The following is a 26,310-nucleotide window of genomic DNA, read 5'->3' as shown; positions in this document are numbered from 1 at the left end:
AATTGTATAGAGGTAATATTATCCCATTACTCTACAAATACCTACTCAACAGGTGAGTTCTGGGGAGAAACGTTTTATAAAAATTAGAGAAAGTTAAAATTAGAGAAAAAGTTTAGAGAAAGAAATAGAAAAGTTAGGGAATGAACTAAAGAAGCTGATTTGCCCAGCAATTACTTTTACCATGACCCCGTAGTTTGCAAGCAAAGTGCAATTGTTCCAAAATCCTCCCATACAAGTCTGCAAAGAAAAAGAGCATTTAATACACATCATGTTGAATACCCGGTCAGCTGATTCAGGTGGAGGCATGTAAAATCTAATTATTTAATTCATATTTAAATGTGGGATGGTACCAACCAAATCTGTAGCACTGTATGATCCCAATAACCAGTTACTGGCCAGGCTAGCTTCTCATTCGAAAAACCTCCCAAAGGCTAAGCTAGTTAGCGAAGAAAATGGGCATCAGCCTGTAGTGGCAGCCAAGGGCTTGGTAGCATTTTGAACTTAATGACCAAAAAGCAAAATGTAACTACTGTAATGAAACAATACATATGCTTGCAAGTATGGCTACACAAGTCATTTAAGGAAACATGCTTTAACTTCAGAGAGAGTCAAAGTATTGTCATTTGACTGTGTTTTAAGAAAACCGAAAGGGAGTCTGTCTTTCTTCATTGCAGCAGCATTTGAATGGCAGCCATGGAGGTACGTACAGCAGTACATTCACTTAGGCCAGATGAAAGCCTTTATTTTCTTTTTTCTTAGTAGAGTATGTACTCAAATTCAATATGTTTCAGACTGGGTCAGTGACTACATGCATGTCCAATGCAGAAACGGAGCTGGACTGGCATTTGATTTTCTGTGATCGATGGATTTTTCCGAGATTGATGGACCTTCGTTGGCACCTCTTGATTGATTTAGCAATTTATATTTAAATATTACATGTTGGACAGATGTGAAGGTGCTGAATACATTTGAAAAAATATATCAGACTTTCCAGTCTTTGTCACCCCCCCCCCCCCCCCCCACATCGCTGGCTGTTGGCTCAAGCAAGAGTTGGCAACCATTACTTTAGCTGCATCTGCTTCATTAAAACACCTAGAGGACTTTCGCTGTTAGACACTGCCTTAGCACAGAGATTAAAAACAAGTTTGTTTTAATGTCATGTCAAACAGCAGCATTAGCCTACCAAGCTTTCGAGCCGTCTCTGCAGAGAAAGGTTACTGCTCACTCTTGCCCCATCCTTACCACCCGTAAGCACTGAGTGCACTTTAAGTCAGACCGCATGGTATTATATCCAGCTGTTGATAATGCTTAGTAATTTAAACCTTTTAATCGGGATGGGATTGAAAAGAGTTACGTAGGCTGTTTTATATGTGTTGGTGTTGAGTACTTAAGTGGGTACACTGAAGTCTACCAGAACAATGCAAAGTTGTCATCTTTTATTATAATACTGCCACTGCACTGCGATCATTACACACAGTTTTTTTTAGCGGCTGGGCTGTGGGAAGGCAGTGACATGTAATCGGTAGTAAACTCAGCTGCCGCTTTGTGAAAATAAGACCATATTTAAATGCCGCAACCGCTAGTATGCAGTCCCGGATGCCTACGCAGGGCCGCAGGTCAACCTGCTATCTGGGACAGTGCATAGCTAAACTCCAGTTGGGGCATCCTGTATAGTGCTTGCAGCACTTGGTCGCACTTCCTGCATGGGGCACATATTCACACATTACACATTCAGTACACACTTTCATCAAGACAATGACTTACATACTGGTTTGAATGTGTTCAACGTACAGCTAGACAACTTTCCGAGTTTACTGGCAGCAGGCAGAGCTGGTTAAGTAGGCTAGTTAAGTTCACAAAACTGTTTAGAAAAATCCATGCCAACGAACGGTACTGGACAGCATGGACTCAGTCACGGTTGTTTGGTTATGAAACAGACTGAGCAGGGTTAGTTGCTGGCTCACCATTTCACCCCTGCATAGCCTCAATGGAAATATTATTTTTCACACAGTCTCAATGTTGCTTTCAAACGTATTTCAGAGAATATAATATTTTAATGTCTCATTGCATCACTAGCCTGCTGAAGTAAAAAGAAATCAGCAATCACAAGTGTTTTTTTGTACCTGAATGAAAAGGAGACCTTTCCAATAACACTGATTTGCATAGTGGCATGTGGGGTCAAGTACAGGTTAGAGGTAAGCTGCTACATTTTGAGAAAGACAGCAGTCATTTTCTCACCATGTTTGTCCTCATTTCACCTCAGAAGAATTTAGTGGAATTCTTACTGGTGTTCATGACCTTTTATCAGTGTAACACAGTACTAGGATATAGAGTTTTGGTTAAGGGGATATTTTAGAAAGAAAACATACATGTTTGTTTTGATTTATCCATTATTCATGACAAATTATCTTTCCATTCAAAAACTTTTCACTCAGTTTAATCAAATGTTTGCTGTTCATTCTAAACAGAACACTTGTTTGTTAATTTTATAAAAAAAATTATCCAATGCTTTAATATATAAAACATATTTTTACTCAATAAAAAGCTACTGGAAATTACATTTCCTCCAGTCAAAGGAGGCTATCAGTGATGGATCTTGGTTTAAACTTTCTAACTTCAAAGTGAAACAGTATCTATCTGAAAACTAGGAAAACATGGGTCAGCAATGCCCATGTGAGGACTTCTGAATGGTGAAGCCCATGCACACACACGCAATAAGCTCAGGGTCTACTGCTGGATGTTGCGGAGTTCATATTACACATACACATACGTTTAGAGACACACACACAGACACACACACACACACACGTAATGGAGATGCCTCTATAAGTGCAGCAGAAACAGGAAGTGAAAATGCCTCCGAAAAATCCAATAAACATGATGCTTTGTCTTTTAAGTGTAAGAAACATTGCTGTTCTATAATCTTTTCTAGGTAGTCTGATGTTGAAAACACCAGCTGGGTTCACACACATATTGCTTTTCTGACATGCATCCTATAATTTAGGCCACAATCTGTATCTATGTTGTCACAACACATTTTGGAGGAACATGACAAGCAGCATGACAAGTCATTGAGTTTTCATTCAAAGCCACCATTTCTACTTTGCCCCATTGCTACAAGGGACATACTGTAACTTACGGACTGCACCTTTAATATTTTTATGTTCAACACATCAGCATCTCTAAAACACTGGGGGCAGTGAATGGAAATAGAAGCCGTTAGGTAATCCACAGCAGAGATGAAATGGCTGAATGGAGGTTTGGATTTCACTGCATCAGCCTCTAGAAAGACACTTTAACTAGATGTCTGGGAAAAAAGGATGGAGATTGAATGACTTCATTGCAGTCAATCTGCCATCAAAACACACCACCCTCCCTTCAGCTAACACTGTGTAGGCTAAATACAAGAAATAAAAATGACCTAGTGTGTGTTGGTCCTTTTCCTTGATCTACAAAAGTTACCCCTGAGTGTGGCTCCCTCCCGATAGGATTACTTTATATGTCAGCAGTAGGCCCAGTACCTTAGGATTTAATAGTTAGTTATAGGCAGCCTGAATAGTATTCCTCTGATGTGGTTGCCTTGCATCTTCTTGTTCCAACAAGCACAAAGAGGCTTAGGGGCCTGTGAGCTCAATTGAGATAGAAGGCCAGAAAGTGCATTATTTCCGGCGCATAAGGATTCTGGTCCATAGTGGTGGGTGCATAAGCAATGAAATGATAATCAGCCACATCCAGCACCATCATGGATGTTACAGACATCATACAGCTAAAAAAGGATTCTGACAAAAGTGAGAAACCTGATATTGACTCTAAAGAGAACATTTTGAGATGATCTGCTGAAGTTTAAAAAAGAAAAGAAACGTACGGATAATTATTTTGTGATTTATATGCCCTTTTATTTCTCTGATAAGGGTTCACCTTATTCCAGTGAATTTAGGAAGTCTGAGGACACTGGAGTAAACATTGGTAGCTGAGTGTAAACTGAGCCTTCCTGTTGTCCGTGCGACTTGGGGAGCATTCGGACAGGGAATGCGTGTCTCTGCTCAACTCAGGCTGAGACACACTTGCATAAACAAACAAGGATAAACATGGTCCTCCCTTCCCCATTCACATTCTTGCGATGTCCATAGTCTTTGACCTCCACTAGCCTAGGCATATTGCATACATACACATAGATAGGAACATCCCTGTCCCACCACAGACTTCAACAGACTCTCACAGGCATTCAAACAACCCCTTGAAACTGTGGGCCCTGTCAGATACAACCCCAATAGTCATTGGAACATAACCAGGCAGAGTTGAAACAAATAGCCACTCAATACACACAATACACAACACACCCCAATCAGCTATGAATCGTGAAAGGTTTGACAGTTGAGCCCTTGTTATGGAGCCAAATTTACCAAGCTCTTATAAATCAGCTCTTCACTAGAGATATCTAAGTTGATCAATGATTATGTTTGCCTTTTCACGATTTGTGAAAAGCAACAGCAAATCCACCGAATATCAATGAAACCCCCTTTCAGTTTTAGGGACGCATCAGACCATGATTTGCCCATGGCTGTGCCAAGCTCCTAACCCAACCCACACACCGCTGGCTAGACTAGAGCCACAGGGACAACAGGGATCTGTCATAGGTTGTCATATATTCTTCTGGATCTTAAAGGGACACCTGCAAACAAACTGTCACCACAGAATGGTGTTCTTCTTCATGATATTCAGACTAGAGCATCATAGAACACTTGCCAAGCAGTGGTTTCGCAATCATGACTGAAACCTTTTGATACGCCAAAAGAGGACTGTTCAAATTTGGTGCGTATCTCTGCAACAGAGATTTTTTTTTAATGCTGATTTGCTTTGGAATCATCTATACTATGGTGTTTCTTTAAACTGTAGAACATTAAGGACTGTTGGTCTGCAGTCAGTGTACCATTCTCGTACAGTGTCTTTCTGTCGGGTGATGCAGCACAGCCCATCCATAAGTATGTCATTAACCTACTGTGAGAGAAAACCCCTGGGCCAGCCACAGAAACACTGCCTTCTCCTGCGTCACTGTTCCAACTCCACAGACAGACTGTAGCCACATTACACCATACATAATACTGTGCAAGTGTGTGTGTGTTTGAGTGAAAGCAACACCACTTTCTTCTCAGTTTCTGCACCATTTGTTTAGATATACGCTAAGCCGTCTACACTAACACGATACAAAAGCCAAAACATTCAAATTAGTAACACACTGCTGCGTTATGCATTTCTGGATGTAGAGATTAACAAAAGGTAAAAAGAAAAAATGAAAACAAAAAGCCTACCCGCTGAAGAAGTTCAGCCTACCTACATGAGTTTAAAAAATCTGAAATTAAATTAAGAGCACCCAAGTTGTCCAATCAGAGTTGTTCGTGGTCTAAGTGAAACAGACAGCATTTTGGTACACGGAGACCACCAAGGCCATTTCGATTCTGATCACGTCACATATCATCATAAAATATGCCAGTGACAACTGTAGCAAATGATGTTAAGATCAGAATTTGACCCCAATTCGTAAATGTTGTTTGAAACCGTCGATTGTTACGAAATATTTTTTAGCCTACAGCATCACTGGGCACAGCAATGAGTTCAGCGAAACGTATAGAGGAAATGATTTTATCTTACATTTGGAGGACCTTTGCTCACACATATACCTGTCAAACGATATTAAACTACTGACCTGAACCCAGACTGTGGATATCAATGATATAATGAGAGAAAATTGCTGTTTTTAAAGCCTTGTATTAGTAATAAAACATGTATGATGATGATAGACTGTGTAGGATAGATTAGAGGATAACATCTGTATAGACTATTAAAATATCAAGTACTGAGACAATGTAGATCGCATCGCGTGCATTGATCACAAAATGGAATACGAAACCTCTTTAACGCTTGAAAACGGTACATTCATTGAATTAGGCTGTTTGACATACCTTCTCTTGCTTTCAGCAGTACGGTATTTGCCACAATGTTCTCCAGCTCCATCTAAAATCCTTTGAGATTTGATGAATAGATAAAAAAACTAAAAACGTCGGAACCGCAAAACCTCACTCTTCACGGTTGAATTGGTTTCCGTTTTATTCCAAATCAAGATGAATGGTATTCATTATGAACTAATTGAGGATCTATGGACATGCTAAATGAGAAATCCTTGTAATATGTACTAAGCATGGTTCATAACGTCGGCTAGGAATGCAGCATCGGGAGGGCATTTCCATTCCACTTCCGAAGATCGTTGTATTTCGTGCGTAATTTGGCGCGGAATCCCATTAAAGAGAAATAATAGATCACCGTTGGGCCATCAATACATCCCAAAAACAGCCGGAGAAATCGGCAAGACCTACATCCTTTAGTAACGCATTCCTCACGGCCGCTGAGGTACAGCACAGAAGCACTGGTTTGAAGTGTAGACTGAACATCAACGTGCTCCCCCTCTCGGTGCATAGGCCTAATCAAAAAGGACTGTTTTTTTTCTTTTGGTTGTAACGTTTGGCGAAACTCCAAACAGTTTTACTCGTGTGCCTGGTGAAGATTTCGAGTAAATGTGAATGTCGAACAGAAAGCTATTAACGCACAGCCCATGAAAGTTGAGCGATTATAGTGGTTCGTGAATCTTGATCCACCAAGTTGGTTCCAATATTCCATTCCACCGCCCGTGAAACACACATCCAGTCGGAAGGGGCGTATTCGGATCTGACCCATGACGTATGTACGTTGATAGAGTAGCCTAGGCCTATGCGTGTCTGGCTGTCACAGACATCTGATAGCAGAACATTCTTGCCATCCCCTCCCAATGCCAAGCGGTAGAACTTGAGATGAAAGACCTTTGTTCAAATGTTGTTTTTCATTTGACATTGACAGGATAACCAATAACCTGCATTAAATTATAGTTCGTAAGGAACTTGGGAAAATGTATCAAAATCGTATGATCTTATAGGTCCACCAGATGATGGTCTATTTATGCCATTGCTGATGCTCTGGCTACTTTGGATTCATGTATACAACTATCTTGGGAATTTGGCGCCATCACCTGGGACATCACTAGTGTCTCTCCCCGGTTCCCCTTCCATTCATAGGCATACTGGAGAAATTATTACGCAACTTAATGTGAATGTAAATACGATATAAATCAGTAGTCCGTATAACACTGAAAGGAGACAAGGAATCCAAATATAATATTTAGTCATTGCCACACGCGTAAAACTAAATGATAACCATTAGCCATGTTCAAGCTGATACGTTGACTGCGATTGGTGGCTAACACTTTTAATGTTACATTAAGCAACATTTAGATATGGTGTCAGATAAAGAGGATGTAAGCAATTTTCTGTTACTGGAATAATGACACAGATGATTTTTTGACAGAACATTTACATTATTAAGTCTTCATATGCAACTCACCAAAACTCATTCCCAAGACATTTTTAGATTGGCAGTGAGGACTTCATGTTGTAAAGCTACTGAATACTGACTACTACAGATAGAAGTCAACTAATACTCACTAAAGTGGCATCCCATGCACTATTTTGTCCCTGTTTGGCCACACTGGTCTACTTGTGATGGTTTATGAATTCGGGGCTGCCATATTTTGTAATAAAGAGTCATAGTTATTTGCAAAATCAACACTATATAGACCACTGCTTCATCATGCTCAACGGACTATATATATAGTTAAGCCCAAAAGTATTTATACCCATGCCACATTTTTAGCTATAGTTAATTTTCATTCGATCAATAGGTTTCTTCTGTCTGGAAAAGACAAACAAGTGACAAAACACAGTAAGACATTGTGCTGGAGATACAAATGTCTTACATTCATATGGAATATGCTTTATTTCTCAACAGAAACTGAATTTAAGAGGTTTTAATATGTTGAATTTGATTCCTGTGAACAATTACTGCAGGACACACTATGACATCCAGGAACACAGGGAAGCAGGTGAGGAAATAGAGGATGTGTACTAGCCTTCTCCCAGAGGTCTTGTTTGTTTGCTTGGATGTCTGTTATGTCTGCTCTTCTTACCGTCAAAGCATCTCAATCTGGAAACCAACATGACCTTCACAACTGACCTCCCTTCAACCCTTTGTATGTACAGTTCTCTTACAATTTAAAGGTGAACCTCTTTTTATTTATATATTTTTTTTTAAAGAAAGCGCTTTTAATGGAAAAACAAATCTTACCATGACAGTTTGTCTGTTTAAACTAACACAGAATCCATCTATATGTACTTATTGACTAAGTTCTAAGTGCAGTGGTACAAAAACCATATTTAATTTATCAAATGTAGTCTTGTATACAATCCTGTTTTTTTTTTTTTTAAGTATACCCTCACTTTCTGCATACCGCCATCCACCAACAACAACAAAAACGCAATGAAATCAGTACAGTATTAAGAGCGATGGGACATGATCTCCAAGCCACACTCCCAGTCTCAAAAAATATTCCCATATTCAACATGTAACTGAGAAGTCCAGGATAACAGAGGAAGTTGGAACAGAAGTGCCTTCAATATTCATCAAGATTATCTGCCTTGGGGATGGATAGACCTCTGTCCTTCAGTGCAGTCACCTTGGCTTTCTCAGTCTCCTGCTTGGCTTGCTGTTGCAATCGCTGCTCCTCTAGGATCTCCTCTATAGAAACCTGCTGCAAGACTGTGTCACACGGCTTATCCATGTCCTAAAGAGGGAAAACAATATTAAAACATCAACATGTATGTGCTACTGGAGAATGAGTACTACCACATAGATACACACGCACAACCTTAACGTCAACTAGCTACTGACTTGCAACCAAAATAACTAATTCAGGTGAGACTATTGGGAAGAAAAAAAAAGAAATCATACAGATTATACAAAACAACATCCAACTTGTATTCAACCTGACAAAACAATTTTAGTGGCAAAACCTTAGGCGAGTCTAGGACATTTATTTGGTCAAAGAACAAAATCGTGAGGAACCCTATTGGACAAATTCTGATTTGAAAAAACATTTCCTAACTAGAACATTTGGTTTGGTGTAATGAATACACCCCCATGGGTCATTGTAAGTACAGGGCAAGATTCACCCAGGTATTCTTTTTCTCTAATTAACTTTACATTCCAGCTCTGGCTTCATCAGCACTAACAGGGTAGTCATAGCTCATCGGTCCTCCACTAGCTGGCTTGCAAGTGAGCATGTCGCACTTGCCAAGTTAGCCACCGACTGGGATCATTGAGACAATACTGAATCATGAACCCGTGGGTCAGTTCCACGTTTCCTTTTGTACACAACACCATTTCCACAACGCTACTGGCACAAACAATTTAGTTGTACAAATGTATCAACATAATGTGTTGTTATCTTTTATTATTAAACTGTTTTAATCTAAATGTTTTCCGATTAAAGATGCCCACCAGTGGACTATTGAACCTGCACTTACTCAGACAATTTTGTTCTAGACTAGAAATCCTTGTTTACTTTCCACCTCTGAAGACTGACACAGGTTGCTATACACACACATGAAGGATGGGAACTTCTTTGCCCAAGTGCTTGGAATAATGACAAACAACGCTACCAGTTGGCATCTTAGCCGTTTGGGATAGGCATTTGACTCTTGCCATTTCATAATTAATATTGAAACTGAGTTCTAGTCACTAACATTTGAAAATGTACAAATATAAGCCTATTAAATAGCTTTTCCATAGCACCATGGTTAACGTTCCAGCCTTAGCTGATGTTTGGTTGGGAAGCCCAATGGGAATGCACCTGGGAGGACAGTGGCATCATTAGCAGGAATCACATTTCACTCTAGCAGCTCCCACAGGCTGTTTGAGCACCTACAAAAGCTATGGGAGGTCACCAGCTGAAGGCTCAACAAGCAGTTTGTCATGTGTAACGAGTGAGGAGGATTTTTTTAGTTGATTTAATATAAACTGCCATACTGTTGGGTGGTAAAATGTAAATAAAACCAATCATTGAATAGGGTCGGTGGGCTGAAAGGAATAGTCACGTCATTAACAGGAAATGTGATGACATCCTCCCAGAAAAACATTATGGTACACTTTCAGATTTGCCACTTCAAGGCTATCACACATTGTTAATCACATCTTTGTTGTTTTCACCCCTTTCCTCATCCCCTTCCAACTTTTTAAGTACAATTTGCAATAATGGGCTTGCCTACTCTCAGCACTTCCTGACATGCTCAGGAGAGTAGAATATTAAGAAATGTCCTCCGAAGCATTTGTAAAGCAGTTCTGCTTTTAACGTCACTGCTCACTCAACCTGGAATTATGGTCAACGCAGCCCTTGTCCAAGACTAACCACAGACAGTTCTGAGCCAGTTTGCACCACCACATGAAAGGCCTCTAAAAATTGTCGGTATGCCACGACCAGGATTGAAACTCAAACTGTGCCATTCAACAACCCCCCTCAGTATAATGTCCTATTGATGTAGATTGTTGTACAGCATCATCGGTAACCTCTGGCCATCACTTCAAAGTTCAAAGTCAGATGACTTGCTATTTTTTTTAACTTTTTGCCAGGTATGTTGGCTGTGAACAGGGTGAAAAGGTTAAATGCCTTGTTTAAAAAAAAGTTTTTTAAATTACATTTTGTAAAACAGTCACAGGGTCAAGCACTACCAATAGGCTAGCTGCAGCCACTTGAAAAAAAATTACAACAGAACAGCTTCTAAAGATTGTTATTTTACTGAAGGTGAATTTAGTTACCACCAGGAATGGACTTTTGTCATTTTAGGGGCAAGGCCATTTGGCTTTCGGTGTCACAAAAATTTTTAGGGCACAAAGGCAACATTGCCGGAGCATAAAGGCCATTGAGTGAAACAGGAGGATTTGGAGCTTACAAATAAACAACTTGAACTGCTGATAAAACAAAACATGCATGACATAAAAACATGTCACTTTGTTAATATAATTATTTGAATAATAACTTATTATAACTGATGTTTTTTCCACATAAAAAGTTCAATTATCATGTTTTAATCCTCGAAATTCTCTCTTCTCCTCGCTCAAAGTTTTTATTGATTCTGTTATACGTTTCATTTCAGTAGTTTATTTAGGAGCGTTCACATTTCGACAACAACAGGCAACTGTATTGACAGTTAAGTAACTTTAGGGTTAACTAGCAAGAAGGCTAACATGACCTCAGTTACACAAAAGTATCCTTTAACATCACAATCTCCTTTACAAATGTGTACGACTTAAATAAACCAAAGTAGTGACTTATTTGTGTGCGGAGAAAGTCATTAAAAATGTTCACCACAAACGCTGCCATGTCTAGTGATGTCAAACCTAACGTTACTTCTCGGAGCTCAAAAAGCGTTCAGGGGTCTTTTTCAGTATCCTCCTACAGGTATTCTCCCACTCTGAGTTCGGAACCTTCCCACTTCCTAGTTGCTCATGAATGCACCTTCCAAAACAGAGGTTTGATTCAGTTAAGCACTAAATAATCTAAACAGATCTCCTCACAGACCTGGATCAGGGCATCAATGAACTCCTGGAAAGTCTGTAGTGCTGCTTGGCGGCATCGGATGCACTGATTCATAATGTCCCAGAGGTTCTCAATTGGATTCAGATCTGGGGAACGTGAGGGCCAGTCAATGGCATCAATGCCTTGGTCATCCAGGAACTGCCTACACACACTGGCCACATGAGGCCAGGCATTCTCCTGCACCAGGAGGAACCCAGGGCCCACTGCACCAGCGTAAGGTCTGACGATGGGTCTGAGGATTTCATCCCAGTACCTAACAGCAGTCAGGGTACCATTGGCTTGCATGTGGAGGTCTGTGCAACCCTCCAAGGATATGCCTCCCCAGACCATCTCTGACCAACCGCCAAACCGGTCATGCTGGCTGATGTTGCAGGCAACATAACGTTCAGCATGGCGTCTCAAGATGCTTTCACATCTGTCACATGCTCAGTGTGAACCTGCAAATTCTGGTGTTCTCTGGTGAATGCCAATCAAGTTGCACAGTGCTGGGCTGTGAGCACATGTCCCACTAGAGGATGCTGGGCCCTCAGGGAGTTTGTTTCTCACAGTTTGGTCAGAAACAAGCACACCAGTAGCCCGCAAGAGATCATTTTGTAGTGCTCTGGCAGTGCTCCTCCAGTTCCTCCTTGCACAAAGGAGCAGATACGGGTCCTGCTGCTGGGTTGATGCCCTTCTACGGCCCTGTCCAGCTCTACTTGTGTAACGTCCCATTTTCTAGCATCTCCTCCATGCTCAAGATTGCACTGGGAGACACAGCAAACCTTCTTGCGACAGCATGTATGGATGTGCCATCCTGGAGGAGCTGGAAACCAGTGCAACCTGAATGGGCTGCAGGTACCGCCTAATGCTACCAGTTGTGACAAGCACACAAGCAAAATGCAAAACAAGAGAATAATCAGTTGGGAAGGCTAAAGACAGAGCAGTTGTCTGTGTCCACCACCTGCAAAACCATTCCCTTTTTGGGGGTTGTCTTGCTGTTGCCCCTCCAGTTCACCTGTTTTCACTTTCATTTGCACAAAAACATTGATTCACAATCACTTATGCTTCCTAACTGGTCAGATCAATAGTTTAATTGACTTGGTGTTATACTGTAATGACTCTGTTCCCTTAATTATTTTGAGCAGTGTACATCTGGTTACTGATAATGCCACATTTATGACAATTTCTCTAGAGTTTGAAATCAGAGTTGCTACATTTAGCTCACCATATCCCCGAAACCAGGTAGTGCAACTCACTTGTTAAATCAACGCACACAAGGTAAACAGGACCCCCACAATTGATGCAGCTCCCCACTTGGGCCAATTAAGATGCTGAATTTCAGTAAATTACCACAATGCCTTGGAACAATCAGTTGTCCTTTTGCTTGACAATAAAAATATGGGAAGGTTCTCTGCTGCACTGGTAAACCAATCCAGTAAAGAGTTAAGATAATGTTGACCTTGTTACTGTCCAAAAAGCTGAAGTTGTCAGAGGATCTGTTTACATTTACCTTGAGTATCTGTAGCTCCTTTTTACAAATTAAATCACCAAGATGTAATTGAAATCAGGCCAAGTTAAAAAATATCTAGTCACACATCAGTTAATACCAATTTTGTCATTGGCCAATCAGTGTACTTTCACCCTGAAAATGTACATTTGTTTTGACCCTAAACTGCCACACAATATTAATTAGGCAACAGCATGATGATTAGCCCAAGACAAGACTTAATTTGTGTCTGTGAAACCAGTACTATGATTACTATAGTAGCTGCATAGAATTATCAGTGTGTCATTTTGTAAAAGTTGGTTCTCTAACAGGATGCATCATTCACCCAAGTTTTGTAAAGTTGTCCAATCATGACTTAATATCTACCACTATGATTTGATAATGAGAGTTAAAGGTGTGCTGATGAATGTTTCATGGATTTATACTTACTATCTCTCCAAGCAAAACCACATTCTCTCCTCTTACAATGAAAATTCCTCTAGGAATGTCCCCAAACTTCTTGCCCACATGGATGCGCTCCACTGTTTGATGAAAAACTAGGTTGGCTGGAAAAGAAGTGAAAAGATAGTGACGCTATTTGTGAGTAAGTTCCATTATTTGAAGCCTTTTGTAGGCTAGTGATTAATTTACAATTAGTCTATTCGGCAATTAATTTTGCATACCAAACTGGTCAATACTTCTAAGAAACCCAATAAGCGTTCTTCCATCGCGAAGTAGTACAAGATGCTTTTCTGCAAGAGAAAGACAATTAAGATAAACAGTTCAGCCAGCAACAGCACGTGGATATGAAGTAGGTAATATCCCTTCGTTGAACACATTGTTTTAATGACCCATTGTCAGCCGTGAAGTGTCACCACAATAACATAGTTACAAGGACATTTAACAATGTAACCTAACTACATTAAATACCCAGTTCCCTAAACGTTGAAAACATGTTGGATTTGCTCGCAATCACACTTACACTGCTGCCTTATAACTCAACGTATTCTTTGCTATACCTACTTACTGTCTATATCATCGATGAGACTCGCCGTCCCTGGCATGTAGTTCATTTTGATCGTGTGAAGCTATCTCTGCGGTGAAACTGTTACACTTCGCGGTGTATAAAAATGTATCAAGCCATGAATGTTCGCAAATAAAGCTATCCTCGCTACAGGGAGCGCAGTCGCAGTAACGCACGTTCAGTAACTTCCGGTATTATATTAACACTTGAACCGCTGATGAGACGTCACTTATTTTTGAGGCAATTTAACATTTATAGTGTGTTATTTCTTCCTTCATTCTTTGAATTGTGATTGAGTTGTATCCTGACTATTTTAAATAGCGGATTTTAAAATAAAAAAACTTTTCACATACTTTTAAAATAATCGCTTAGGCTACTCCTCGATTTTTACATTGATTACAGTGTCTGCTAGCGCTCAAAAGTATGCTGCTCCCTTCATCTGCTCATCGGTGATAAGACACTAATAAGGTCCAATTACAAGTGGAGCCCAATCCAACACTCGTGCTCACTTGAGCTCTTTCCAAAAGGCTTTCGTTTGGTAAAATCTTCTCAGATCTACACAGGTGCAGGATCGAAATTTGTTGAAGCAAAGTCGCTGCAAATATTTTTACAACTAATTAAAGACTGGGGCAGAGCCAAGCATAAGCGGGGTGTATCATGTTGGACAATATTAGCGGATTCTGTTAGGAAACGTCTGTACTCTATGAAGTGCGCTTGGGCCCACCATCTCTTGAACGTTTTCACTCCCAGAATGCATCTTTAATATGGTTCCAGTGATGTCCACAATCTTTCCAAAATTCTGTTTGGTTCCCGGTCAATCTGTGGTAGAAGTGCAAGATGATTTGTAGATTAACCAGTGCAGTCGTTTAGATTCTTTTGAACATGGCTCAAAGTTTCTCTAAATTCTAACTAGGAGGATCATTATAGTGACATTTTCCAATGGGAACTATAGGACTACTTAACACTGATAGCACTTGAGTGCGGAACATGTTGTTACCTTTCTCTGAGTTACAATTTGCCTAAATGATAAAGCACTTTACTGCTGCACATGTAGAAAAAGGTAGCGAGAGAGGCCTGTAAGCTGTCTGATAGGTAAAGAGTGGGAGGTGGAGTATGTTTCTTACTTTGAACAGTGTATGGAGCATTTGATGTGTGATAGATAATGGCAGTATAGTGTATAGTTCAGTTGCCGGGACCTCAGGCAAGACTAGTGTTGCGTTTCTGATGTCTATGCAGTCAGCTTTGCTGGTTGTAATGGCGGAGATGCCACAGCAGATTAGGAGACTGCAACTGGCAATGAAGTACTCGGTCAAGGGGTTTTCCAAAGTTATCAAACAGAGCTTTGGGTGGGTGGAAAATACCCAGGTCAGAGAGATGGGATTGTGAGGGATAAGGTTTGATCCAGCAATGGCAGTTCCATCCACCATGTTACTGCCACCTCCAGTAGTCGGTTTGGAGGTATTTGACAGAATTGTTTAAGAGAGGGAGGGAGTTGACTCATCTCACAATTGTTAAAAAGACTTATACAGAGAATACTGTGTGTCAGCATTATGTGCCCATTAATACAGACGGGTCAAAAGACCCAAGCACTGGTTGTACAGGATCGTCATTTAGGGCAGGACTGGAGTTGTTCAGTAAACTCAGGCTTCCGATCTCACTACAGTACTGAAAATGGCTCTGATAAAAGTTTAAAATAATATACGGCTGAATTCTGATTCTGGTTAAATAACAGTTCTGATTCTATTAGATCTCAGTGCAGCATTTGACACTGTAGATCATAGAACACTTCAAGACAGACTGAAAAATCGGGTAGGATTCTCCAAGACAGTTCTTAATTGGTTCAGATCTTATTTAGATGGCCGGAGTGACTTTGTTACCATTGGCAATCATGAATCTGATAGGGTGGCTATGACATGCAGAGTTCCCCAGAGATCAGTTCTTGGACCACTTCTGTTCAATCTCTATATGCTACATCTGGGACAAATTCTACGAAACAACATTAACTACCATAGTTATGCGGATGATACTCAAATATATATGTCTCTCGAACCATATGACTACAGCTCAAAAGACTCACTGTGTCACTGCATAGAGCACATAAATACCTGGATGAACCTACATTTTCTACAATTAAACCAAGATATAACAGAGATTATTGTGTTTGGCAGCAGTAATAAGAGAACTGGTATTAGTAAAGAGCTTGATTCCCGTGCCCTAAAAACCAGGGACCAAGTGCATTATCTTGGTGTTCTGATAGACTCAGACCTCATGTTCAACAGTCAAAATGGTCACCAAAACAGCATTCTATCATCTTAAAAATATAGCCAGAATCAAGGGCTTGGTGTCCCAAAAAGACTAAGACTATCTCTAGTAGGGTTGACTATTGTAGTGGTCTCTTAACCGGACTCCACAAAAAGACTGTAAAACAACTGCAGCTCAGAATGATGCTGCCAGAATGTTAACCAGGACCAAGAGAACAGAGCACATCACACCGATTCTTAAATATTTTGCACTGGCTTCCAGTCAGTTACAGAATATATTTTAAAGTGGTGCTTTTAATCTATAAATCACTGAATGGTTTAGGCCCCGAATAAATTTCTGATATGTTTGAAGAGGATAAACGGAGCAGGAGTCTTAGATCCATGAAGTCAGGTCAGCTAATAGAGCCCAGAGTCCAAACTAAAGATGGCAAAGCTGCATTTAGCAGTTATGCTGCACACAACTGGAATGAACTGCAGAAGATCTTATACTTGCACCAAGCATTTCAATTTTTTTTATCCAGGTTAAAAACACTTATTTTTTTATGTGCCTATAACTGAGTGCTTAAACTTAACCACACTGTTTAGCCTTACAGCTTTTATAAGTTCCTCATGGTATCTACTAAGGAATCGACCCTATGTTTTTATTTTTATTTTATTCTTTCTATTTTCTTATTTAGAGTTTTCTTATTATGATGTTTTATTGTTGTTTGTTTTATTCTAGTATTTGTTTTTATTCTGTTGTATTTTTATATTGCTCTTTTTCTTTGTAAAGCACATTGAATTGCTTCTATGTGTGCTATATAAACAAACGTGCTGTGGGCCATGATGTGGGTGGAAGACATTAATCTGTGAAGAGTCGTTGTTTGCTCCCACTCATGTACAGTGTTAATGAGTCTTCCGTCTTTTACATCAAATAGTAGTAACCTACTCTATGAGATACTTCAGACATACACATGTTACAGATGGGTGCAAAGTTGTAATTTATGGGTCCCAGCACATGTTGGGGTGAAGGGGAATTAAGTGGCTGATAATGCTAACCAAGCAGCCCTTGGTAGTGAGGAGGTGAAAATTGCAGTGCCCTTGAACAAAGTAGAGGCCAAGTGTATGTCAATGATGATGGTGATGATGGTGATGAGTTGACAGGAGCAGTGGGATAAAGACACCAGGGGCAGGTATTTATTTAGATTTCTAGGAGAAACTGGACTCACAGTTAAAATGGAATAACAAAGAATCTCTACAAATTATCTGCAAGAGACATTTATGTCATAAAATGTATATGGCATATGCCATAATTGATTGTGGTTAGCCATTGTGTTTTTGCTGTGAGAAAACATTCGTTTTCCACGTCGATAATCGGTATGTCACAAAGCTCAATCAAATCGCATTAGTAGAAGAGCAATAGAACTACATGATGACTATATGACTATAACTACTCGCATTTGCTCGACCCCTGATCTCTGCTTGAGTTTGTGTTGCGTGCCTAGAAAAGTCAGTCCAATAATTACTTCAAGCGATTAGTGGATGTAGATTAATTGAATACATTCCTCGTTTTTTCACCTACTCTGGCAAGCACACAGTAGGTGGCGGTAATGCACTAATATTGTTGGATACCAAACAGCCTAAAACCCCACCGAACAAGAAGGCAGGGACGTAACATTAAAGGGGCAAACACGAAAAGATTCATTCTATAGATTTCCCGAGTTTTCTGTTCACGGTCCATGCATTCAGTAAGTCTCGAATTTTCGAGTATTTTTTTCCGCGTAGCAGTAAGATATATACTTCTTTAGTTTTAGTTTATACAATAAATCGAATCACAATTATTTGTATGGCAAACGTCAACGACATTACTGCTGGGGACATTGCTCCGGTTATGCATCATCAAATGCCATTGAATCCAAAATCCGCCTGGCCTTCAAATTACAACTCGGAAAATAACAACGTGAACTGGAGTACCGCTATGGTAAGTCAGATTGTATAGCTAGTTCATGATATCAACAAGTATGCTGATCTTATTTAAGAGTATACGAGTTACTGTCAATGAACCACCTCCTGCTCCTGCTTGGCTAGCTATCTAAGTTTAGATGTAGATAGCTAATACTAGCGTAGCTAGCTACTGCTGGACTGTCAGAAGCTAGTTCGATTCTGACAGTCACTCAGGTGAATCTGAATCGGGTTAACAAGCAGGGACGATATATTTCCATATTGCTAGCTACCCACTTATCCACCTTGTACAACCAAGTAGGACTATTGGCTAGTTATAGTTGACCTACAAATAGTATAGCTAGTTAGCTATTGCGTTTGTAGTATGGTCAGTAGTTAGCTAATGTAATGCTGCTGTTATGTGGGGCTGCTAACTAGCTACTATAGCTGGCTAAATAAAATGTATAACTTCGCAACCTATGATTAAACGTTTTAGCCGTGTCAGTCTTCCTACATTATTTTATTGGATTCTGATCAAACAGTGTTTTAAGTGACGTGGAACTGGCAATAGAAGTCTTCTAGTGTTAAACCGTCTTTGCTCAGATCAATACAGTATTTGACTGTTATTCAAACAGTGCTGATTTTGAAGCCACCTGCAACCTCTTTCCTAATGCCGACAGGACGCTTCACAATACCCTGGCTATTCCTCAAACTATTGGTACCCTCAGTCACATTCCACAGCAGGGCATTATGGAAATGCCTATCCTTCAGGATCTGATGTGCAGCCACCTTACAACCCACAGGTACAGTACAGCCTTGTTATATCATAGCAAAGTCCCTCTAAGTCCAAGGCTATATGGGGATTCATTACTTATCTCTAGACTTAAGGGCTCTCAACCCTCTGTGATACTCTGTTAGTCTCACACACACACACACACTTTCAGACTGAACGTCTCGCCTTCACTGATGTACCACACCCTGTCTTTCCCCTCCCTGTCCAGGCAATGCAGGCATATCCAAATGGCCACAGTGTCTATAACCCGGGTCCAGGCCAGTACCCGGCAAGTTCATTTCATCCATCCAACCCGTTCTACTGTGCAGAACAGATGCCTCCCAGGCAGGCCTCAGGCCAGTACCCGAGCCAGGGCTGCCCAGGACCAGAACAGAGTACGGGGGGGTCAGGAAATCCGCATGTTCAGCACCAGCATCCGCACCACCACTACCCTGGACCACACTGTCAAGGGGTAAGTCCATTAATGAACTGGTGCAGGGTCCGGTGTCCAGGGAAATTCTGACTTGCTGTACTCTCAGGAACACACTAAAGACTGACGATTTGTTCTGTTCAGTTAAACAGGAAACTGTAATTGTCTGTGTAATTGTCAAAGGCTCTAGGTATACACATTCGCCAATGCACACTTCCAAAGCGCTGCATGCTAGTTTTTATTGAAAACATCTTCACGTACTTCCCTCGTGAACTGCTTCACTTGGCCTCCTTCTGTGTGTCCACACGGGTGATGATAAAATAAGTAAGGGTTTTAAAAAGCAGAGGTTTGCCTGAGAGTTCCTTAACCTTCTTCTTTAGGCTCCGGGTTATCTTCCTGGGTCTTACCCACACTATGGGGAAGGTGGGCCTACGTTACCCCCAAACCCTCCGTACCCCACCGGACAGGCTCTTCACACTAGGCCCCAGGCTGAGGCTTGGGTCCACTCAGGCGGTTATGGACCCGCTCAGCAGCAGCAGTGGCAGCCAGGAACCCAACCTCAACACAGCCACTACGGAACCCCTGTCCGCCCCCAACACCCCCCAGCCTGGCCAGGCACCGGCACTGGAGCCCCACCACCCTATGAAGCCAAGGTACGTCTGGAACACCACAGGGGTGTGTCAAGCATTGCTTTCTGTCTCTTTTCTTCCCCACACATTGTCTCTGAAATACTCTCAATGTTGGCCCAATATACTTCTTGTAAGGAAGAGGATGTTTCATCTTAATCCATGTTCTGGTATCATAGCTTTTTTTGTGTCTGAATGTAATAACTTCTATTCATTTGTAGTTGTCTTAGACCACTGCCCTAAATGACTGCACACATGTTTTTTTTGGTTTACTAATTTGGTTTACAAAAAAAAATCACTGCAGCCTTATAATATTCAACATGTCAATGTAGCTTCGAGACAGATATATATTTATATATTTTTTTCAAGTCCTGTTCTAAAACAATCTTGTTTTTTACTTCCCCAGGACCAGCACTACCCAGGACCCCACCACCAGCAGCGTGCTCCACAGGTGGGACCAAAACCCAGGACGGCCCAGTCCCCAAACCCCACTAACAGCAAGCCTGTAAACTTCAGCTCACCACCTCAGATGTACAACAAACCAGGGCGAGTGGGACCACAGGAGCCAAATCCTTCCCAGGGTGAACCTCCACCCTCAGCTCCAGCCCAGACCCAGGGCCTGATCGGGCCTCAGAACCTGAGCGACAACCCCAGCCTGGCCAAAGTCCAGCAGGTCATGGCTCGGGTGCTTTTGCTCCATGAGGACGTGGACGAGTTTGTGGGTAGAAAATCGGACAAAAGTTACCGGTACCTGGAGGAACTTCTGACCAAGGAGCTCCTGGTGCTTGACTCTGTGGAGACTCAGGGACAGGAAGTGGTCAGGCAGGCTCGGAAGGAAGCCGTGCAGAGGATCCAGGCCATACTGGACCGACTGGAGAAAAAGGCCTTCTGAACTGGAACACTTCTGGTTCTGTATTAAGGATGGGTCTTAGTTTTTCTTGTGACATTTTAATCTTCCACGGTCAGGTCGAGGGCCTTATTTCTTATTCAAACTGCCCCTTTGGAATTAACTGGAATCCTAAGTCCTTGTGTTTCAATTCCACCTTCCGGATTTGTAATGTGTAGAAATTGATTGTCAACAAGGGCGGAGGGTTAGGGGGTGGTCTGGTTTGGAATTGGGCCTGTGCAGGCCTCTTTGGGAAGGTGTGACCACAACACGACATGTTATGTAGTCATGATGGCAAATGAAACGGTTGTACATAACAAGTAATGGTAAAAAAATTACGTTGTCTGGTTGTCATAGCCCAGCATTGTGTTCATGACCGCTTAAAGCCTCTGCTGTGTCATGCTTATGCCAGTGTAATTTACGCTTTATAACCGTGGTTTCATACAGTGTCACCATGTTTCTTTCAAAGTAGGTAGATGTTGCCCCAGAGCCACTGATACAGGATCCTATATGTTTGTACTGGTTTATTATGATTAGGATAACGGCAGTGATTCTCAATTCCAGGCCTTGGGACCCAAAGTACTGCTGGTTTTCATTCTAGCCCTCCAAATATTCACTAATTTAGACTTGGAACACCAGGTGAAGGCAATGAACTATCGAATAGAAAACAAGCAGTAGTCTGGGTCCCCAGGCTCGGAGTTGAGAACCCCTGGATAATGGGGGATCTGATCCTAGATCTGTGGTCAAAGACCCTTTGTACCATGTCTTCCATTCACCCCGTTTCAAAACAGGATGACAACCTGTGGCGCTGCCGTGAGATGCCCCCTTCATCACTCACCCAAACATTTAGTTACTTGGCATTACAAACAGAAGGCCAAACGGGTGCATTCACACAACTCTTTCAAAATTGTGACAGGTCACTAGGTAATATAAAACTGTATACTGTTTATTTATGTTTCTGCAGTGTACAAATGGTGAATCTGTGTTCAATTAATGAATTGAGTAGTTCCTCAGTGAACATGTTGAGCACGTTTCAATTCACTTTCTGAACAGATGAAATTTATTCCAACCCTGGAAGGTACTGTATATAGTGTAGTTGGTCCACCACAATGTCATTAATTTGTGGTAGATGTTGTAACTAAATTCAGATCTAAGATCAGATTTCAAAAGAATGAAATGGGAAAACTCTCCTTTTTCATCTTTTATCTCTGACCATTCTACCACATACAGTAGATGTAACAATCCTGTCAAAATTAGGCCAGTAATTGAAGGAAGGATGCATTGTCCTGGTATTAAAACTGGATGGTGGCACTATTGTTGTAATTGGATATTTCTTTATTATTATTATTTTTTTTTTAACCAGGTGGATGCCCTTCCTCTTGTTTAATCTTGCAATTAATTTTTTTTTCTTGACTGTGGTCAGTTCAAAAATCACAAGTGCCATAATATCGGCAGGTGCTTTTTCAAAAGGTAAAAAAGACGTCAGCTTAGCATGGGAACAAAATGTTCTGTTTGTCATGTTTGTTAAACTTTTTCCTGTGATTATATATATATTTTTTTCAGTTCAGATACAGCTACATTGTATATTAGTTCAATTACCTAAGAAAATATATATTTGTAAAATAGAAGACCTGTAAAAAAAAAATGAAATCTTAAAAATACAGCAAAAGGGACCAAGGTCATGTCTCTAGCAGTTTCTGATTAAATGCATGTTTCCAACTCAAGATGGAAATATTTGCCTGACTGATTTTGTAATGACTATAGCTCAAACTAAAAGCTTGCATTAAATGTCAGGACATTATTTTTTGATATATGTGGTGTTTTATGCTTGCAATTGTGTGTTTATCAGAAATGGCATAAACACGGTTAACATATCTTAGTTGGAGTGAAATATTTTAAGAGTGCAGAAAGTGAAACGAATCACACTCCCACTTCATTTGTTTCTAGGGATTTAGATAATTCTGGGAATACTTGTTTCTGTGCTGAAGAATCCATGTGTCCTATTCTGAATGGCTAGCCATTAGAAACACCTAATGAATGAAGTTCAGATGGCTGTGTATGACCAAACATATTCCATTCCCTGCCAACTGGCATTCAGATCTTTAAATAGGTAGTTATTTTGATACAGAAGCATAACATGGCCTCTCTGAACCTTGTGGGAACAGCCATTGAATTTGATTTCTGGGCCACAGTAAGTCGGAAGTAAAGCAACTTTATTTTTATTTTTTTATATCTACACCTGTTGATTGCTCTTCAGAACTGTAGTGAAACGATCCTTCAGTTCATGTTTCTGCTCCTCAAGAAGGAAATCTAGAGCTATATTTACTGTCTACTTAGTGTGGTGATAGCACAGACTGTAGGTTGCCGGAGGGATCGCTTACCCTTTCCAAAACTGGTTCCAGCAGTTGCAACTTTTTTCTTCGTTGGTTGTCTAGTCTTTCAGATGGGCCATAAAAAACCTTGGAATAACTGGATTTCTACATAAACTGAAAATGTATTACAGCTGCAATATATCAGTAATTTAAAAAGCAGAACAAATGTCTTTTTCCTCCAAATTCCCCCCGTCTTGGAATGACAAAGCTCCTATTCGTAAGGTGGAGATTGACCTGAGCTCACCAGGGCTGGCAGTTTTTGAACTGGAAAGACTCCTCTTCACTGGGAAAGCCATTGTCAACCATGCCGATGAAGTGTGGCCCAGACTTTACATTGGAGACCAGTAAGTTCAATAACAATACATTTTCCTTTTACACTGGTGGAGCCCTGAACTGAAACTGTCAGAATGTGGGACATAAAATTGTGTATGTCATCAAGATCCACAGAAAGCGTGTTTTGAGTTAGGTTGAGACCTCAGTGAGAGGAAATGATCATAAATCAGTTTTTAATGGATGGGCTCTCTAAAGGCAATGCATAGGTTTTATCAGTCACAGTTCCCAATTATGTAAAAAAGTATCAATTATATAGAGTCCACAGTACAACATATGCAGTGTTTTCATTGTCCAGGGATTTTGTACATAATTAACTAAAATGAATTGTCCAGGGTAGACAGTTTATTCTAAACGTGTCCTTGACATTGTGTTGTGGACATTTTTTATAGTTGGTTGATAAGGAACTTAAGACTTATATGTTCCGGTCGTTTTCATAGACACAGCGCTATGAACATCGCCCAGCTGGCCAACCATCGTGTCACGCACGTCTTAAACGCAAACCACAGTAAACGACGTGACGGGGCGGAGATATACCAGGGCACGAACATCAAGTACTTAGGAATTGAGGCCCGTGACTCTTCTGATTTTGACATGAGCTCCAACTTTCACACAGCTGCCGAGTTCATCCACAGGGCTCTCAGCAGAGGAGGTGAGTGGAAGGAGTTTCCAAAGAAGCAAGTAACAAGTTGTGGTTAGTGTGTGGATTCCATGATCTCCACCGTCCCCTCCCTCTCTCTACCCTTTTCCTCCCACCTCACACCCAGGGGTAGTCCTGGTGCACTGTGCAGTAGGTGTAAGCCGTTCAGCCACCCTGGTGCTGGCCTACCTCATGCTGAAACAGAACCTGACCCTGGTGGATTCCATATGCGCTGTGAAGGTCACCCGCGGTATCATCCCAAACAGAGGTTTCCTCAGACAGCTCATCAACCTGGAGACCAAACTGTGCGGCTGCCTCCGCAAAACCCACATTTAGAAACATTGGTTATATCAGATTACGTTCTGTTTAATTCCCATTTCCTCTGTTTGAGATGTTGGTCACAAACCTTTTTATATTGTTTGCATTATTTGTATTGGCTGTGTGACATGGGTTTGAAATTCTGCTTTTCTAGCTATGAAATGTGTACACACAGTATCGACCTTTAGAGATATGAGACATCACTGATTGTTAGGGGGTTAAACTTGAAAAATCTGTGTTATTGGGAAAAAAGTGACAATTTGAAAGTAATGTGGCCTACTGTAATGTTAGCTAGTATTGCAAGTTTTGGCATTGAGTATTGTGTATGCTCCAAGCTGATGTAATTACTTTAAATTCAAATAACATAAAATTATTTGTGAATATACTTTCCTTGTACTTCCATCTTCCGTTTGGATTGTATTTAATGTTTGAAGAAGCTCCTGTGTGATTTCTTCTGGCTCCTGCAAACATAACACCTCCAAATACCATGTGGCGTAATTTGATCACATTCATTTTAATTATGTACATTTACACAAATGCAGAATTACAGTTGGACGCATTTAGTTTTCGTGTAAAATATCAAGATGCGAAGTGAGTAGATGAGCAGAGTAGTGCAGCTGTTTACAGTTTGGATGTGGTAACAATAGTCTGTCTCTACAGTGGGGAGAACAAGTATTTGATACACTGCCGATTTTGCAGGTTTTCCTACTTACAAAGCATGTAGAGGTCCATAATTTTTATCATAGGTACACATCAACTGTGAGAGACGGAATCTAAAAAATTAAAAATCCAGAAAATCACATTGTATGATTTTTAAATAATTAATTTGCATTTTATTGCATGACATAAGTATTTGATCACCTACCAACCAGTAAGAATTCCGTCTCTCACAGACTTGTTATTTTTTCTTTAAGAAGCCCTCCTGTTCTCCACTCATTACCTGTATTAGCTGCACCTGTTTGAACTCGGTACCTGGATAAAAGACACCTGTCCACACACTCAAACAGACTCCAACCTCTCCACAATGGCCAAGACCAGAGAGCTGTGTAAGGACATCAGGGATAAAATTGTAGACCTGCACAAGGCTGGGATGGGCTACAGGACAATAGGCAAGCAGCTTGGTGAGAAGGCAACAACTGTTGGCGCAATTATTAGAAAATTGAAGTTTAAGATAACAGTCAATCTCCCTTGGTCTGGGGCTCCATGCAAGATCTCACCTTGTGGGGCATCAATGATCATGAGGAAGGTGATCATTGGGGAATCAGCCCAGAACTACACGGCAGGACCTGGTCAATGACCTGAAGAGAGCTGGGACCACAGTCTCAAAGAAAACCATTAGTAACACACTGTCGTCATGGATTAAAATCCTGCAGCGCACGCAAGGTCCCCCTGCTCAAGCCAGCGCATGTCCAGGCCCGTCTGAAGTTTGCCAATGACCATCTGGATGATCCAGAGGAGGAATGGGAGAAGGTCATGTGGTCTGATGAGACAGAAATTGAGCTTTTTGGTCTAAACTCCACTCGCCGTGTTTGGAGGAAGAAGGATGAGTACAACCCCAAGAACACCATCCCAACCGTGAAGCATGGAGGTGGAAACATCATTCTTTGGGGATGCTTTCTGCAAAGGGGACAGGATGACTGCATCATATTGAGGGGAGGATGGATGGGGCCATGTATCGTGAGATCTTGCACAATAACATTCTTCCCTCAGTAAGAGCATTGAAGATGGGTCATGGCTGGGTCTTCCAGCAT

General features: G+C 41.0%; 4 protein-coding genes across 4 annotated transcripts in view; 2 read left to right on the top strand and 2 right to left on the bottom strand.

Moving 5' to 3' along the window:
- The window catches only part of grk5l (G protein-coupled receptor kinase 5 like), a 36,216-nt gene extending 29,494 nt beyond the window's left edge, over positions 1 to 6,722 (bottom strand). The window contains exon 1 of the mRNA XM_010876117.3: positions 5,961 to 6,722. Within this exon, the coding sequence (XP_010874419.1) occupies positions 5,961 to 6,012 (52 nt within the window). The 5' untranslated portion in view covers positions 6,013 to 6,722. The remainder of the gene's footprint in view (positions 1 to 5,960) is intronic.
- Positions 6,723 to 7,820: 1,098 nt separating this feature from the next.
- lsm1 (LSM1, U6 small nuclear RNA associated) lies at positions 7,821 to 14,210 on the bottom strand. The gene is made up of 4 exons (XM_010876116.5): positions 14,008 to 14,210; positions 13,664 to 13,732; positions 13,431 to 13,546; positions 7,821 to 8,704 (listed from the first exon to the last, which is right to left on the bottom strand). Exons 1-4 carry the CDS (start codon positions 14,051 to 14,053, stop codon positions 8,534 to 8,536), a joined length of 402 nt encoding a protein of 133 aa, XP_010874418.2. The 5' UTR covers positions 14,054 to 14,210; the 3' UTR covers positions 7,821 to 8,533.
- Positions 14,211 to 17,897: 3,687 nt separating this feature from the next.
- bag4 (BCL2 associated athanogene 4) lies at positions 17,898 to 22,631 on the top strand. The gene is made up of 5 exons (XM_010876115.5): positions 17,898 to 18,225; positions 18,866 to 18,988; positions 19,187 to 19,429; positions 19,768 to 20,040; positions 20,420 to 22,631. The coding sequence occupies exons 1-5, from the start codon at positions 18,091 to 18,093 to the stop codon at positions 20,903 to 20,905; spliced, it is 1,260 nt and encodes a 419-aa protein (XP_010874417.1). The 5' UTR covers positions 17,898 to 18,090; the 3' UTR covers positions 20,906 to 22,631.
- A 167-nt stretch (positions 22,632 to 22,798) lies between these two features.
- Positions 22,799 to 24,800, top strand: LOC105014095 (dual specificity protein phosphatase 26-like). Its single transcript, XM_010876114.5, has 3 exons — positions 22,799 to 23,615; positions 24,042 to 24,253; positions 24,369 to 24,800. Exons 1-3 carry the CDS (start codon positions 23,437 to 23,439, stop codon positions 24,575 to 24,577), a joined length of 600 nt encoding a protein of 199 aa, XP_010874416.2. The 5' UTR covers positions 22,799 to 23,436; the 3' UTR covers positions 24,578 to 24,800.
- The last annotated feature ends 1,510 nt before the right edge of the window (positions 24,801 to 26,310 follow it).

The sequence above is a fragment of the Esox lucius genome, chromosome 13, assembly GCF_011004845.1.
Source record: "Esox lucius isolate fEsoLuc1 chromosome 13, fEsoLuc1.pri, whole genome shotgun sequence".
Lineage (NCBI taxonomy): Eukaryota > Metazoa > Chordata > Actinopteri > Esociformes > Esocidae > Esox > Esox lucius.
Note: the sequence above shows the minus strand (reverse complement) of the source record. Positions and strands in the feature narration are given on the sequence as shown.